This window comes from Balaenoptera physalus (assembly GCF_965194825.1).
Source record: "Balaenoptera physalus genome assembly, chromosome: 14".
Taxonomy (NCBI): Eukaryota; Metazoa; Chordata; class Mammalia; order Artiodactyla; family Balaenopteridae; genus Balaenoptera; species Balaenoptera physalus.
In genome coordinates this window covers 33,978,039-33,994,127 of record NC_138893.1, presented here as the reverse complement: position 1 = coordinate 33,994,127, position 16,089 = coordinate 33,978,039, and the positions used below count along the sequence as shown (strand labels likewise).

Sequence of the window (16,089 nt, the reverse complement as noted above, 5' to 3'; positions counted from 1 at the left end):
ATGGGACCTAATTAAACTTAAAAGCTTTTGCATAACAAAGGAAACCATAAACAAAATGAAAAGACAACCTACAGAATGGGAGAAAATATTTGCAAATGACACAACTGACAAGGGCCTAATTTCCAAAATATACAAACAGCTCATACAGCTCAGTATCAAAATAACAAACCCAATGAAAAAGTGGGCATAGACCTAAGTAGGCATTTCTCCAGAGACGACATACACATGGCCAAAAGGCACATGAAAAGATGCTCAACATTGCTATTAGAGAAATGCAAATCAAAACTACAATGAGATGTCACCTCACACTGGTCAGAATGGCCATCAAAAAGTCTACAAATAATAAATGCTGGAGAGGGTGTGGAGAAAAGGGAACCCTCCTACACTGTTGGTGGGAATGTAAGTTGGTGCAGCCTCTATGGAAAACAGTATGGAGTTTCCTCAGAAAACTAAAAATAGAATTACCAAAGGATCCAGCAATCCCACTCCTGGGCATACAAAAAAAAACTCTAAACCAAAAAGATACACGCACCCCTTTGTTCATAGCAGCACTATTCACAATAGCCGAGACATGGAAACAACCTAAATGTCTATCAACAGATGAATGGATAAAGAAGATGTGGTACCTATATACAATGGAATACTCAGCCATAAAAGCCAATGAAATAATGGCATTTGCAGCAACATGGATGGATCTAGAGATCATCATACTAAGTAAAGTAAGCCAGACAAAGACAAATATCATATGATATCACTTATATGTGGAATCTTAAAAAAAAAGATAAAAATGAACTTATATACAAAACAGAAGTAGACCCACAGACACAGAAAACAAACTTATAGTTACCAAAGGGGAAAGGGTTGGGGGTTGGAGGGATAAATTAGGAGTTTGGGATTAACATAATACACTACTGCATATAAAACAGATAACCAACAGGGACCTACTGTATAGCACAGGGACGTATACTCAATATTTTGTAATAACCTATAAGGGAAAAGAATCTGAGAAAAAAATAGATATATATGTATGTGTAACTGAATCACTGCTGTACACCTGAAACACAACACTGTAAATCAACTGTACTTCAATTTTTTTAAAATTTGTGAACCACTATATTGTACACGTGTAACTTATATAATATTATATATCAACTATACTTCCATTTAAAAAAATTTTAATAAATTTTGAAAATAAAATAAAACATATCCATTCAGCATAGACAGCTGCAGACCTCTGAATAAATTGCTCCAAGGAGGCCTGAGGTGTGGAGGACTCCGCACTATCATCAGCGCTGTGGGTCTCGGAACCTGCTCCACCCGGGAGACGCTGCCTCCTCACCCAGTCTCAGCAGTGGAAAATCAGTTAAGCCCACCTGCACCTCCCTCAGTCTTGCTGAGCCCACCACACTCAGTGCCCTCGGCGCCCTGCGTTGTACTCCAGTACACTCTAGTGTACTCCACGATCACTCTGGACCATAAAGAAGTATGGGGCTTCCCTGGCGGCGCAGTGGTTGAGAATCTGCCTGCCAATGTAGGGGACACGGGTTCGAGCCCTGGTCTGGGAGGATCCCACATGCCGCGGAGCAGCTAGGCCCGTGAGCCACAACTACTGAGCCTGCGCGTCTGGAGCCTGTGCTCCGCAACGGGAGAGGCCGCGACAGTGAGAGGCCCGCGCACCACGATGAAGAGTGGCCCCCGCTTCCCACAACTAGAGAAAGCCCTCGCACAGAAACGAAGACCCAACACAGCCAAAAATAAATTAATTAATTAAGTAAAAAAAAAAAAAAAAAAAAAGAATAAAGAATAGATTAAAAAAAAAAGTATGTGTGGTACAGGTGGAGACTGGGGTGGGGAAGGATGTCAAGGAAGAGAGAAGATGTATTTTCAAAATGCAGAGGATTTTTGCACTTTGGCTCAGTAATTCAAAGAAAGCGGGGGGGGGGGTGGTCATATTATAGATACAAGGAAATGACCCCAAAAGAAACAGAGTCTGTCAAAACAAAAGGTGGCATAGAGCAGGGTGCAGCTCCATATAAGCAAAAGCAGGCCACTCACACTCACTGCTACGAAAACTAAATAAGATATTAAAAAGGCAAGTGTTTAGAAACAGTTCAGTGCGGGCTAGACACAAACATAAGAGTAATATAAGGGAGTGGGATATGGTAAAAATGAAACAGTAAACAAACCACTACAAAGTGATGTAGAACAAAAAGAACAAAATGGAAATACCTTACCATGCAAGAACCTTGAGTACTTTCCTCATATCACTTTCATACTTAAAAATATAATTCATGTCCCAAGTATGTGCTACTTAAATCTTGGCCTCAAGCTTTGAGTGGCCCTAGGCTGCCACTCAGACCTCACGTCCTACGCTCCCTCCCCAGCACTCATTCCATGGCAGTACACCGGCCCCTCGGGCTGGCGTTCCTCAAACATGCCCAGCACACCGTGCTCAGACCCTGAACTTGTTCCCTGCACAGGACAGACACTTTCCCCAACACGGCCCTGTGTCTTGATCCTGGGCTTGCATCAAATCTCTCCCTGAACTCCACCCTGGAGAGGGCTTCCCCAACACGCTGTACATGTCAGCAACTCCACCCTGGCCCACCCCCCAGCGCTCCCTATCCCCTTCCCCTGGGCCTTTACTGTTCTCCATGGCACTTCAGTGACATACTATGTTATTTATTATTTGTTGGTCTTCCACCACCAACAAAATGTGGTCCAGGGCACTCCCAGGGAGTTGCTGAAACCCTTTTATGGGGTCCATGAGGTCAAAATCACACATGGATAAAAGATCCATTCAATGTGCAAGACAGACAAATGCATTTACGAGAGCAGAGTATGAAAAGTTCATTGATGAGATTACAGATTTCACACAACTATCCTTGAAGAAAATGCCATATGCACAGTTTTGGTCTAGTATCAGAAGAATATCTACAGTTATCTGAAAATGCCATTAAAAGTCCTTCCTTTGCCAACTACTTTTTCATCTGTGTAAGGCCAGCATTCCTTCATATACTTCAGTCAAAACATCATGTTACAATAGACTGAATGCAGGAACAGATATGACAATCCAGCTGTCTTCTATGAATCCAGACACCAGAGAGACTGGCAAAAATTTAAAACAATGTCACTTTTATCACTAATATTTTTTTGTTTGGAAAAATGGCTATTTTTTACAAAAATATTTTACTTCTGTTCATATGTAATTGATTTTCAATGAATATTTTAATATGTTTTTAGTTTTAACTTCTAATATGGTAAATTGATAATAAAAACCCAAAAAACATCTCTTTGAGTTCTCAATAACTTTTTAACAGTGTAAAGTGAGTCAATGAGAGTGAGAAATGTTGGTCTGTTTAGTCCACTGCTGTTTCTTAAGAGCCCAGAAGACACTCAATAAACACTGGTTAAATGAATGATCTGTTTCAACCTCTTAAATTTCCAAAGTAAGAAGTGATCGGCATTGCCAGTCACACAACTAATCGGAAGCTATTCCCCTGTCCCCAAGATCTTACTACCACACGAACACTGCGTTCCAGATGTCCTGGCAAATAAAGGTAGCTTGACTTTCCGAACAGGAATTAAAACTGGGGCAGTAGAGATAAAGTTATTACTTCAACTAAAAGAATTATGCTCCTACAATTTAGAGTTTACTTAGATTTACGATTTTAAATCACACAAAGGATACCAAATTGTACAAACAAATTGGCATCAACGGAGAGTGCAATGTTAAGGGAGTTACTACAGTTGTGTTGTTACTTGAAGAAGCCTGTGCTAAGGCAATAAAGGAAACGTGAAATGTTTAGGAGTTAGTACATTTTAAATTATGAAACTAGGCAGGCTTTGTTTCCCCTTAATGAGGTCTGTTAACATCTCAAAGTTAAATATTTGGGTTGAATGAAAGACAATTAGATGGACTTTTAAAGTGTACTTAAGCTTATAATACATATTTATATTGATCTTACTGCTGGAACTAGATGTTGAATAATTCGATATAAGTGTTCCGTGAAGGTACTATTCCGTGGACACCCACTCAAGTTAACCGTAAATTTTCCTAGTGGAAGAACATCTCTTCTTGTATATCTAGAAAAAAAAAGATATCAACCAATAAGATACTCAGGTGATTTCCTGATCTCCATCAAAAAGCAAACGAAGAAAAATTAGCTTAATACTGTCATTAAAATTAAAGCAGATCACTCTGATCAGTTGTTTTTTTAATCAGAAACAACAATAAAAATAATAGCCAATATTTAAGTGCTGGGCACGTGCCAGGTACTGTTCTAAGGTACTTAAATGCTTTCTCATTTAATTCCCAAACACTCTGAGGTAGGTATTATTATTTGCATTTTACAGATGAGTAACCTGAGACACAGAAATTTTAAGAAACACGCCCACATTCACATAGCCAGGAAGTGACAGAGCTGAATTTGAACCCAGGTAGTTTGGTTCCAGAGTCTATGCTCTCAACCATCATGTACTATTGTCTCAAATCCTACCTGAGGAAAGATTTGTAGTACAAAGATGTTTAGTGGAGGATTATTTAAACAGAGAAAAAGTAGGAAAACCTAACATTTAGGGAAAAAGTACAACTGTCTGTAATGAAATACTGCACAGCCAATAAGAGGTTCAAGAAGAATTATGATAGGAAACGCTTAACATAAATGATAAAAGCAAGATAATGATCTGTTTAGAGTATAATTGAGATCTAAGTAGGGATGGATACATATGTAAACAAAAAAAGATGATATGAACAGGTACCAAGATCTGTTAACTGAGATCATCTTTAAGTGGTGAGATTACAGACAATTTCAATTTTCTTCTTTATGCTCTTGGAACTTGAAGGCACACATGTTATTTTGAAATCAGAAAACAAAGAGCTGTAGTGAAGTGAAAGGGAGCGGGGCACATGTCCGCATACAAGTGAGATGTACACCCAGTGGACCTCACAGAGCCTTGGGATGTATAAACAGAGAATTCAGAATGCAAAAAGGATAAAACAGCTCATTTTACTCATTGGCCAGGTTCTTTATCTGATTTTTGCTCTTAAATTTAAGGAGGTACAATCAAAATGCTACATGTGTCACTGAGAAAAGTTGAAAAAGGAATTTCTGTGATTTGGTATAACACCTGTTACACTGAACAAATAACCATCTGGTGATGAAGCCTAATAAACAAAAACAGAAACCTTTCTGTTCTTTTCCCCTCTCAACAGAACACCAAACTCCCTTAATTCCCACCAGGAACAGAGTACTTACACTGTAGAAATGAGATGTAATATAAGATATTCAGCAGCCAAACTGTCTCCCAAAAGGGCGTGAGTGAGGAACCCAAGCAGTTCTGCTCTGACTGGAGACAATTCAGACATGAAACTGGAAACAACTGGAGAGAGAAGGGAGACCAGATTCAGAACACAAACCAGTTCCTCTCATGTCTCTTAGGTTAAGAAGTAACTGGAACAAAGCACTGCATGTCAGTAGATGACTAGTATGGACTTAAAATATTGGTCAGTAAGCGATGCCAGTTGTCGAAATAAGACAGCGTGTATACCTTTTGGGGGGGCCTCATTTTAATGAAGAGAATTAACACAAAGGAAAATGGGGCAAAGAAATGGTGACCGCTGGAGAAATTTATTCTGACGACCGAGAACCTGACTGACAGCTCCACCACGCAGCTCTCACATGCTGGGTAAGTCTCTGGGCCACGAGGCTTTAGCACTTACACTTACAGGTTTTGCTCTCCTCCTTGTTAAGGCAAGCAGGCAGTAAAGGGTTGATGTGCTGCAACTTCTGGGCTAAAACCACATGGATTCTTGGCACTAAGGAGGCAGGAGGACTGTGCACTCTCTGTTCTTCGGCTGTGTCTGTGCATTCCATTGGATCTACCAGCGAAGAGGCATCCCTGTGGAGAGATGACAGAGCTTCAGTTCACAGAGGCGGCAGCTGTATAGATGTAAAAATAACACACATCTCTGAAAATAAAATGAGAACTCAAGCCAAGAACAATTTCACCTGCACATCTCCTTAAAGAGCAGAAAATGCTCCTCTTCCTTGTAAACAGTTACATCACAGATTTCAGGCTACTTTGGTCATATTATGAGATAATGTATTTATTCTATTCTTCAAGATCAATAACATTTTTACTGAGTGTGCTGTAACTGCAACAAATGGGATATAGCATATCACTCATCAAGTTACTTCAAAATGCAGACACCCTTTCTTAAGCTATTAGCTGGGACATCAAATACTTCATCGCATGTCTCAAAAATGGGGGTCTCTTCCTTAAAAGCCATCAGGTGTCTACTATTCAGTGTGAAGAATCCATTCATCTCTCTTGCTAATTTTTCTTCCTAAATTTTATTCTTACGTGATACCTCTCTTGAATAGTGAATAGACAAGCAGTGAAAAGGAAGTGTGAGTTTTTCAGATTTGCTAAATAAATTACCAGATGATAGATTTATTGTGAGATGATTGAAACAAATGACTAAAATGTTTTTAGACTTTACAGACTGACTCTAGAGAGTAATCAATTCATATCACCATCTTCCTTAAATACAAGAATGATACCAACAACCTTTATATAGTGTGTACCACATGCTGGGCAATGTTCTTCGCTTTGCACACACAAATTCGTTAAAACCTCACAGCCACCCTCATGTATAATGAGGAAACCAAGCCACTGTAGAAGCTAAGTCTAAGGTCACAAAGCCAGTAAGTGGCCAAACCAGGATCCCAACCCAGGCCATCTGGCTCAGTCTGTGTACTAAAATGCCTCCATAAATGAAGTAACTCAAGCAGGAAATTCACCATAACCAGAAACAGCCAAGACAAGCAATTTTGTATGCCATTATTATGGAACTGTTATTTAAGTTTATTTAAAGTTGTTTAAAATGTCTGTTTTGCATCATTTTTTAAGTGTGAAAAAATAAGTTCTTCCTATGGAAAACCAAGATGACTGTCCAATATTTAACAAAAAACTCTACTGTAGGGGCAGAATATAATTCCTTTCTTTTGCCAACCTCAAAAAACAAAATAAAAAAGAATGAGGATGATCTGGATTTTCAGAATATATTAAGTGAGGGGAAAAAAATATGTAAAAGAGTACATATACCATGCCCCCCTTTTATATAAGGGTAAGTGAGGAAAAAAATATGTATGTATCTGTTTTTGCAAAAAAGAGATACAGGAAGGATAAAAGCAGAACTGAGGCTGGTTCCCTACAGCAGCAGTCCCCAGCCTTTTTGGCACCAGGGACCAGTTTCATGGAAGACAATTTTCCCACAGATGGGCGGGCGAGTGGAGGGTGCAGGGGTTGGGGGAGTGGTCCAGGTGGTAACGCGAGCAACGGGGAGCGGCAGATGAAGCCTCGCTCTCCTGCCCTACAGAGCATGGGTGGGAGCAGGGTAGAGGAGATGAGGGTAGTGGGGAATGACATTCCTACATTCTTTTTATACAGTTTTGATTTTGGCAACAATTTCCATGTTTTCTATACTTATCTTTAAGTACAGAAACCAGTAAGGACAGAGGGAAAACTCTGCAGTGAAACACAATGGAAACAAATGAACCTAACTATGTATAATGAATAACAACTAGCACAGCACTGAAGTGGGAGGAGGTCACCCAAGTCACTCTGGAACACAGCTGACTATATATACACTCTCATTCTAAAATAAAAAGATTTGGAAACAAATAATGAACTCAAGTTACTAGGTTTGTTTTTTGCAGTGGTATGGGTTATCGATTCTGAAATTACCTTCTCTGCATAGCAGTCCCCTCTTATCAGCAGGGAATACATTCCAAAACCCCTAGTGGATGCCTGAAACTGCGGATAGTACTGAGCCCCATATATAATATGTCTTTTCCTATATATACATTCCTATGATAAAGTTTAATTTACAAATTAGGCACAGTAAGAGATTAACCATGATAACTAATAATAAAAATAGAGCAATTATAATGATATACTGTAATAAAAGTTATGTGAATGTGGTTTCTCTCTCTCAAAATATCTTATTGTACAAACTTAATGCCTTTTCCATCTTAACTAAGCACTTATCACATACCGTGACTGTTAACTTCTGCAGGTTGAGACGCAAAAGCAAAACTAGCACTAATTTCTTTTTCCTTCTCAACAATTTCACATAATCTTCTACTGTTCTTACTGTAGATCTTAACAACCTCAGCATACGATTTTTTTTTCTTTCCGTATAAGTCAAAAAATTTTACCTTTTCACTTTAAAATAAAGCACTTTACAGCTTTTCTTTGGCATACTCAAATTGCCAGGATCACTACTCATGTGCTTTGGGGCCATTATTAAGTAAAATAAGGGTTACTTGAATACAGGCACTGTGATACCTGGAAAATCGATCTGATAACTGAGATGGCTACTAAGTGACTAACGGATGGCATACCCTGGACAAAGGGATGATTCACGTCCTGGGCAGGATGGAGTGGGACAACTTGAGATTTCATCACGCTACTAAGAAGGGTATGCAATTTAAAACTTATTGTTTATTTCTGGAATTTCCCAGTTAATATTTTCATACAGCGGTTGACTGTAGGTAACTGAAACCATGGAAAGCAAAATCAAAGTAAGGGGGACTCTACTATATCATAGAATTGAGCAAAGGAATATATTGAGGATACTGGGAGTCGAGTTTCTTTCTGTTAGAAAAGGGAATTACAAATACAGAAAGGAGGAAGACTAGGATGACACCGAGTTGTGGAGCTGAACTGAACTGCAACCAGGAAGACAGTGTGAGCTCATGGTTTCTGATATTGTAAATAATATAAAAATATATGTAGATGTGTGTATATAAACGTGTGCGTGTGTGAGTACGTATATATTTATTTCCTAGCTCTGCTGAAACGGCATAGAAGCAATGCCAACTCAGTACCAATGAGCACACCAGGACTCAAATCCTGATTTGTTAAATAAAATTCCTCACTAAAAGAAACAGGTGCTCCTTGGAAAAAGGGCTGATACTGAGGCTGAAGCATGGGAAGTACAAGATGAGGCTGAAACAGCTTAATGCATCAGAAAATATATGTTCAAAAATGGTAAGATAAGGTCATGTCAAAAAGAACCCAGAGTTCGACAGGGAGCGGGAGCGGACCCCGGAGAGCCCCGAGCAGCCCCACTGCCACTGCCGGCCCCACTCACCATTGCCGCAACCATGAGCAGCGAGGCCGAGACCCAGCAGCCGCCCGCCGCCCAGCCCCCGCCCTCACTGCTGCCGCCGCCAAGCCCGGCACGACGGGCATGGGCAGGACTGGCATTGGCGCAGGGCGCGGCGGCCCCGGCGGCCTCACGTCAGCGCCGCCTGCCGGCGGGGACAAGAAGGTCATTGCAGCAAAGGCTCTGGGGACAGTAAAATGGTTCAATGTAAAAAACAGATATGGTTTCATCAACAGGAATGACACCAAGGAACATGTATTCGTACACCAGACTGCTGTCAAGAAGAACCCCAGGAAGTACCTTCATGGTGCAGCAGATGGAGAGACTGTGGAGTTCGATGTTGCTGAAGGAGAAAAGGGTGCGCAGGCAGCAAATGTTACAGGCCCTGGGGGAGTTCCAGCGCAAGGCAGTAAATATGCAGCAGACCGTAACCATCATAGACACTATCCACGTCGCAGGGGTCCTCCACGCAATCCCCCGTAGAATTACCAGAACAGTGAGAGTGGGGAAAAGAATGAGGGATCGGAGAGTGCTCCCGAAGGCCAGGCCCAACAGCGCTGGCCCTACCGCAGGCGAAGGTGCCCCCCTTACTGCACGCGGAGACCCTGTGGGCGTCGACCACAGCATTCCAACCCTCCTGTGCAGAGAGAAGTGATGGAGGGTGCTGACAATCAGGGTGCAGGAGAACAAGGTAGAGGAGCGAGACAGAATGTGCCCTCCTCACCAAAGACGCCCAGAGAGGACGGAAACGAAGAAGATAAGGAAAATCAAGGAGATGAGACCCAACGTCAGCAGCCACCTCGACATCGGTACCGCGGCAACTTCAATTACCGACGCAGACGCCCAGAAAACCCTAAACCACAAGATGGCAAAGAGACAAAAGCAGCCAATCCACCAGCTGAGCATTCACCCGCTCCCGAGGCTGAGCAGGGCGGGGCTGAGAAAATGCTGGCTTACCATCTCTACCATCACCCGGTTTAGTCATCCAACAAGAAGAAATGAATATGAAATTCCAGCAATAAGAAATGAACAAAAGATTGGAGCTGAAGACCTTAAGTGCTTGCTTTTTGCCTGTTGACCACATAACCAGAACTATCTGCATTATCTAAGCAGCAAGGGGTTTTTATTATTTTTACCTAAAGACGGCTCTTTTTGGTAATGACAAACGTGTTTAAAAAAAAAAAAGAAAAAGCCTGGTTTTTCTCAATACACCTTTAAAGGTTTTTAAATTGTTTCATATCTGGTCAAGTTGAGATTTCTTAAGAACCTCATTTTTAATTTGTAATAAAAGTTTACAGCTTGATTTTTTCAAAAAAGTCAACAAACTGCAAGCACCAGTTATAAGGTCTTAAATAATAATTAAAAAAAAAAAAAGAAGAACCCAGAGCCTGCTTAAAGTGGCTCCCAGTAGCCAAATATGGGAAAATTTGAGCCTCAAAATAAATAACAGATTAACGTCCACACTAACATAAACAAAAATTACTTGAACGAATAAATAGGACAGAAATCTTACAGCAGAATGCCAATGAATAAATGTAGAAGGAATGACTGAACAGAAAATCACCATCAGAGCAACAACCGAGTCTAACAAGAATCATCAATGAATGCTAAAATAAGTGGGTGAAAGTTAAATGAGAAACTGGAAATTATATGGTCTTGAAGTATCTCCTTCTAAATTACCTGTTAACTACAAAGTGAAAAATAGTAACTTTACAGTACAGAAACCTGGTAGACACCACCTTAACCTGAGCAAAAGAATATACTGAGGATACTGGGAGTCAAGTTTCTTTCTGTTAGAAAAGGGAATTACAAATACGGAAAGGAGGAAGACTAGGATGACACTGAGTTGTGGAGCTGAACTGAACTGGAACCAGGAAGACAGTGTGAACTCATGGTTTATGATATACCGACTTGTAAATAATGTAAAGACTGATGTACGTGTGTACCACAAGTAACCAAGATATCAAAAAGAACTTCACCAGTAAGGGGCTACTGTACCTGCTGGTGTGATACACTGAGAAGGATACATCACTTTGTAGTTTCCTGCCCAAAATGTATAACCAGAATCTAATCACACGGAAACATCAGACAAACCTAAACTGAGAGACATCCTTGAAGACACTTGAAGAGTGTCAAGGTTCTGCTCTGCCATGTGAGGACACAGCAAGAAGACAACCATCTGCAAACCAGGAAAAAGGCCCTCACTAGACACTGGCGTCTTAACCTTGGATTTCCCAGCTTCCATAACTGTAAGAAATGAATTTTTTGTTGTATAAGCTGAAAGAACAGAAAAAGTTGTCAAGGCCTTGAAGGACAACAAAGAGCTGGAGACTGCTCCAGGTTAACGCAACGAGTGACCCTAAGGATCCTGGACCAAGAAAATGACTGTCAGAAAGAACAGCAATGAGACAATTAGTGAAATTTAGTGTGGTCTGTGGTCAGTGTATTGTGTATTCACAGCAAATTTCCAAACTTTGTAGCTATAGTCTGATTACATACGAGGAGGTCTTTGTTCTTAGGAAATATGAATGCAACAAGTATTTAGGATATGACATACGTAACTTACTCTCAAGTGTTTCCAAAAAGTGTACGTATATATAAAAATGAGTGTATATAAAAATAAGCAAATGGAGCTTAAGTGTTAACAACTTGTAAATTTGGGTGAAGGGAGAAAGGGAGTTCTTTATAATTTCAAACTTTCAGAAAAGTTGGAGGGTAATTATGTCAAAACAGACTCACCTTTCATCATTATTCAGTATACTTAGCACGGGATCCACAGATAGTATGCCATATAACTCAAGAACATCATTTACTTTAAAACAATCCCAGTCTTCATAGACCTAACAAGAGGCCACACAAAATCACATTGTTAGGACTAAATAACACCAAAAAAGCATACAATATTAGTCTTAAAGTTCAAGTAATAATAATATCTTAGCATTTTAAATCAGAAAATGAACCTCAAAGCAACTCCTTTATTTGATAAATTGAAATCAAGAGAGGTAAAGCACTTACCTGAAGTCACTCTGCAATGAGCAAATAAGTTAACAACTAAAACATGGGACCTCCTGACTCCTGGCCAATGTCTGTTTCCCCACTACATTCAGAGAAAAGGCTTTCTCCCAAGGATGATGGTCAACTAAAACTAGAAACATGCATTATCTCAAAATCTATTAACTACATCAAGAGAAGGGAAGAACCCACGATTATTAACTTTGGACTTATTCACAAGCTATGCAGTGTTAGGAGGATTAACACAAACTTAGAATGGCCATGAGGTTTCTCACAGTAAAGAGCCAAACTTTCAAAGCTGTCTATCATGATGGATATTAGAAACTGTCAAAGCCTCCTACTGGTGAGACCTAAGAGAAGCATGGAGGGAAAAACGTGCTAATTCTTGCTCCTGTGCTACATAACTGAAGTGCCATTTAAGTTAAAACCACAACAACTAAGAACAGAAATTCTCAATGATCATTTCTGAAACTTGTATCACTTGTTCACCTCTCATGATTAAAAAATCAGAATAAGCAGAATAGGGGAACAAACTATTAACAGATTTCTTTCCTTCTACCTTATTTTAAATCTAAGTGAGAAATGGCTTTTGATAAGAAAAGGAAGAATGATGAAAATAAAGCAGATAGGGACTTCCTTGGTGGTCCAGTGGTTAAGAATCCGCCACCCAATGCAAGGTACGCAGGTTCGATCCCTGATCCAGGAACTAAGATCCCACATGTGGTGGGGCAACTACGCCCGTGCTGCAACTACATAGCCTGCGCGTCTCAACTAGAGAGAGGCCAGCGCACCGCAACAAAGATCCCGCGCGACTAAGACCCAACGCAGCCAATAAATAAATAAATTAATTAATTAAAAAATAAAGCAGATATTAGTAAGTTAGAAATGATATAGGAAGGAAATAGATATTAATTTAAAAGTTGTTCCACATCTATCTGAAATATCCATTTTTTGTAAACAATGCTGTGGCAGGCAAAAAAATGTCCCCCCACCACTCCGACCAATATCCACATCTTAATCACTGGAATCCTTGAGTATGTTACCTTACATGTAAAAGGAACTTGTATAAATTAAGGACCCTAAGATGGGGAGATTATTCTGGATTGCATGGATGGGCTCAATTTAATCATACATGTCCTTAAAATTGGAGAATCTCTCCTACCTATGGTCAGAGGGAGATGTGACTATGAAGAAATGGTCAGAGGGCTACATTACTGCTGACTTGGAAGATGGAGGAAGGGGCCACAAGCCAAGGAATAATGGCAGCCTCCAAAAGCTGGAAAAGGCAAGAAAACAGATTCCCCCCCTAAAGCCTCCAGAGAGGAACCAGTCCTGCTGTCACCTGAATTTTACCCCCAGTGAGATCCATGTTGGACTTCTGGCCTAAAGCCTGCAAAATGATAAACTTTGTTGTTTCAAGCCGCGAAGTTTGTGGTGATTTGTTACAGCAGAAAGAGAAAACTTGCTAATACAAATGCTAAGAGTTTTCTGCTTTAATTTCTGAGACACTTAACACATCTTTGTCAGCATCAGGTCTATGAAAGATTTCATTACCTTCACGAGGCATGCAGGACCCTTCTCTCCCGGCAGTGGAAAATTCAGATCAAAAGGAGAAGAGAGGTTTAGCGAGTTCAGCTGTTGTCCAGAAGAAGCTTCTGTTTCTAAACGTTTTGGTTCTCCACACCATTGAAGACCACCAACACTCCCTAAATTCAAAGGGACAGCATTGCACATCGTCATTGCTAAGGCTTCCTGGAGATAAAGAACATTCCTAAACAGCCTTTTGAATTTGATAGAAATGATGCTTCTGAGCTTGCAAACTTCAAGTTGTTACAGTTTTTAAGGAAATAACACATACTAGAACCCCTCTGACCTATCAAGAGAACAAAGATTATTAGGAAGATCTGAAAGTGTAATCACTTTCCCTCTGCAATAAAATGGCAACAAATCCCCCCCCCAATCAAATCTCATCTAAGTAACTTTAGAAGTTAATATTTAACATGGTTACTTGACATCTTTGACCCAAGGAGTACATGGGTCTACTGACAACAAAAACACCTTTGTAGAACATACTTCTTTCTACTTATTAGTAGAATAAAACCATATAGCAATAAACTCATTTACCAAACATCTATTAATGTCCACTATGTACCAGGAATCAAACTAGTTGCTGGGGATACAAAAGATCATTTAAAGATAGCCTCTACCCCTAAAGTAGTCACAGTTTAGGGCTGATAACTAGTTAGAATTAAAATATAGCTTCCCATACCACACAATATTGCTCAGCAATAAAAAGGAATAAAATACTGATATAAGCAACAACTTGAATGGATCTCAAGGGAATTTTGCTGAATGAAAAAAGCCAATCTACAAAGTCTATATACTACACGATTCCATTTATGTAACATTCTTAAAATGACAAAATTATAGGGATGAAGAACAAATTAGTGGTTGCCAGGGGGGAGGTAGAGAGGCAGGAGAGGTGGGTATGATTATAAAAGGGCAACATGAGAGATCCAGGTAATGAACTGTTCTGTATCCTGACTGTGGTAGTAGTCACATGAATCTACACATGTGATGAAACTGCATAGAACTAAATACATACACATGCACAAAAATAACTGCATGTAAAAATGTGAATTCTGAATAAGGTCTATGGATTATATCAATATCCACTTCCTGGTTATGATATTCTACTATTAATTATGCAAGATGTTGACCCAGATGAAACTGGATCAAGTATATACAGGATCTCTCTTATGTTTTACAACTGCATGTGATTCTACACTTATCTCCAAAACAGCTTAAAATATATATACAGCCTGAGAGATTGCCTAGAAACCAACAAACAAGGTAAACTTTACATACATAATGCATTCAAATGTATTCAAAAGCCCTGAAAAGTATGATATTCAAACAAAAGGGGCAAGAAATAGAAAGAAGCATCAACAGATAAGAGAATTACCATATGTCTTGGATTCTAATATGTTATTTATTGTTATGATACACCGTTAATTTTAATAAACATTTGAGGGGTGAGTGGAGAAAAAGAACACTATCACATTTGTATACATTTACTGTAAAACATTCCAATTTTAAAAACATTAAAATATGCCTTAGCATTAAAGAAATACGGTAGTATGAACTTATAAAGTAGAATAATATATGATTAAATGAAATTCAGTAGTAAATCTTTGTTTACCATTGATTGTTATATTTGCCCTCTCAACCCATCCTTCACATTCAAATTAACTACACTAATTTGTTTTTACCTCCTCTGCCTTTAACTTGTCCTTGGATTAAAGATGCTAAAGAGAAATGACTGGACACAAAAGGAGAAATAAAGACAAACTTATCTACCTGCCATATGAAGGAATTCAGTGCTCATAATAACTGTGATTGGCAAAATCAATAATGATATATACCAATTTTGAAATTCTCTGATTCTCTTAGAAAATTTCAACTTTTGGTCTCCTTGTTTTAATCAGAATTGTGTTTTAATCAATTTTAATACATAAACCACTACAAACTTACATAAATAGAACAATCAGAACTGTGACTATTCTAAGGGTTATTTGCTTTGAAGTTTAGGAGTAAGAAATCCAGTATACCACAATTACACATTTTTCCTCCAGTGTTTTCAGTCTTACTAATTAAAGCATCGCTATTCCAAAAAGAAAATAAGGATGTTTCAGATATAAATAAGTCACTTTTACAGTAGAGTACTTCATATTACTTAAAAGCTGAGATTAAAAAAAAATATGAAGAAAGATGAAAGACCTTTTCCAGCTACCCAAATTGAGACCCTTAACAACTGACAGTAGAGTAGCCACTTCTCACTAAGTGATGCCTAACTGATCAATTATGAAGCACAGTCTGACCAAAGAGTAACTGTTCAA

General features: G+C 39.3%; 1 protein-coding gene and 1 pseudogene across 3 annotated transcripts in view; one reads left to right on the top strand and one right to left on the bottom strand.

Moving 5' to 3' along the window:
* MCMBP (minichromosome maintenance complex binding protein) overlaps positions 1-16,089 on the bottom strand; it is a 68,510-nt gene that overhangs the window by 14,264 nt on the left and 38,157 nt on the right. The window contains exons 7-11 of one of the 2 annotated variants that reach the window (XM_082424763.1): positions 13,745-13,896; positions 11,918-12,018; positions 5,723-5,901; positions 5,259-5,382; positions 3,969-4,086 (exon numbers count right to left, since the gene is read on the bottom strand). In XM_082424763.1, coding sequence (XP_082280889.1) covers positions 3,969-4,086; positions 5,259-5,382; positions 5,723-5,901; positions 11,918-12,018; positions 13,745-13,896 — 674 coding nt within the window. The remainder of the gene's footprint in view (positions 1-3,968; positions 4,087-5,258; positions 5,383-5,722; positions 5,902-11,917; positions 12,019-13,744; positions 13,897-16,089) is intronic. The other variant, XM_082424764.1, reaches the window with a different exon arrangement.
* LOC309642811 (Y-box-binding protein 1 pseudogene) lies at positions 9,177-10,555 on the top strand (annotated as a pseudogene). Its single transcript has one exon. The product of its transcript is annotated as a Y-box-binding protein 1 pseudogene (transcript).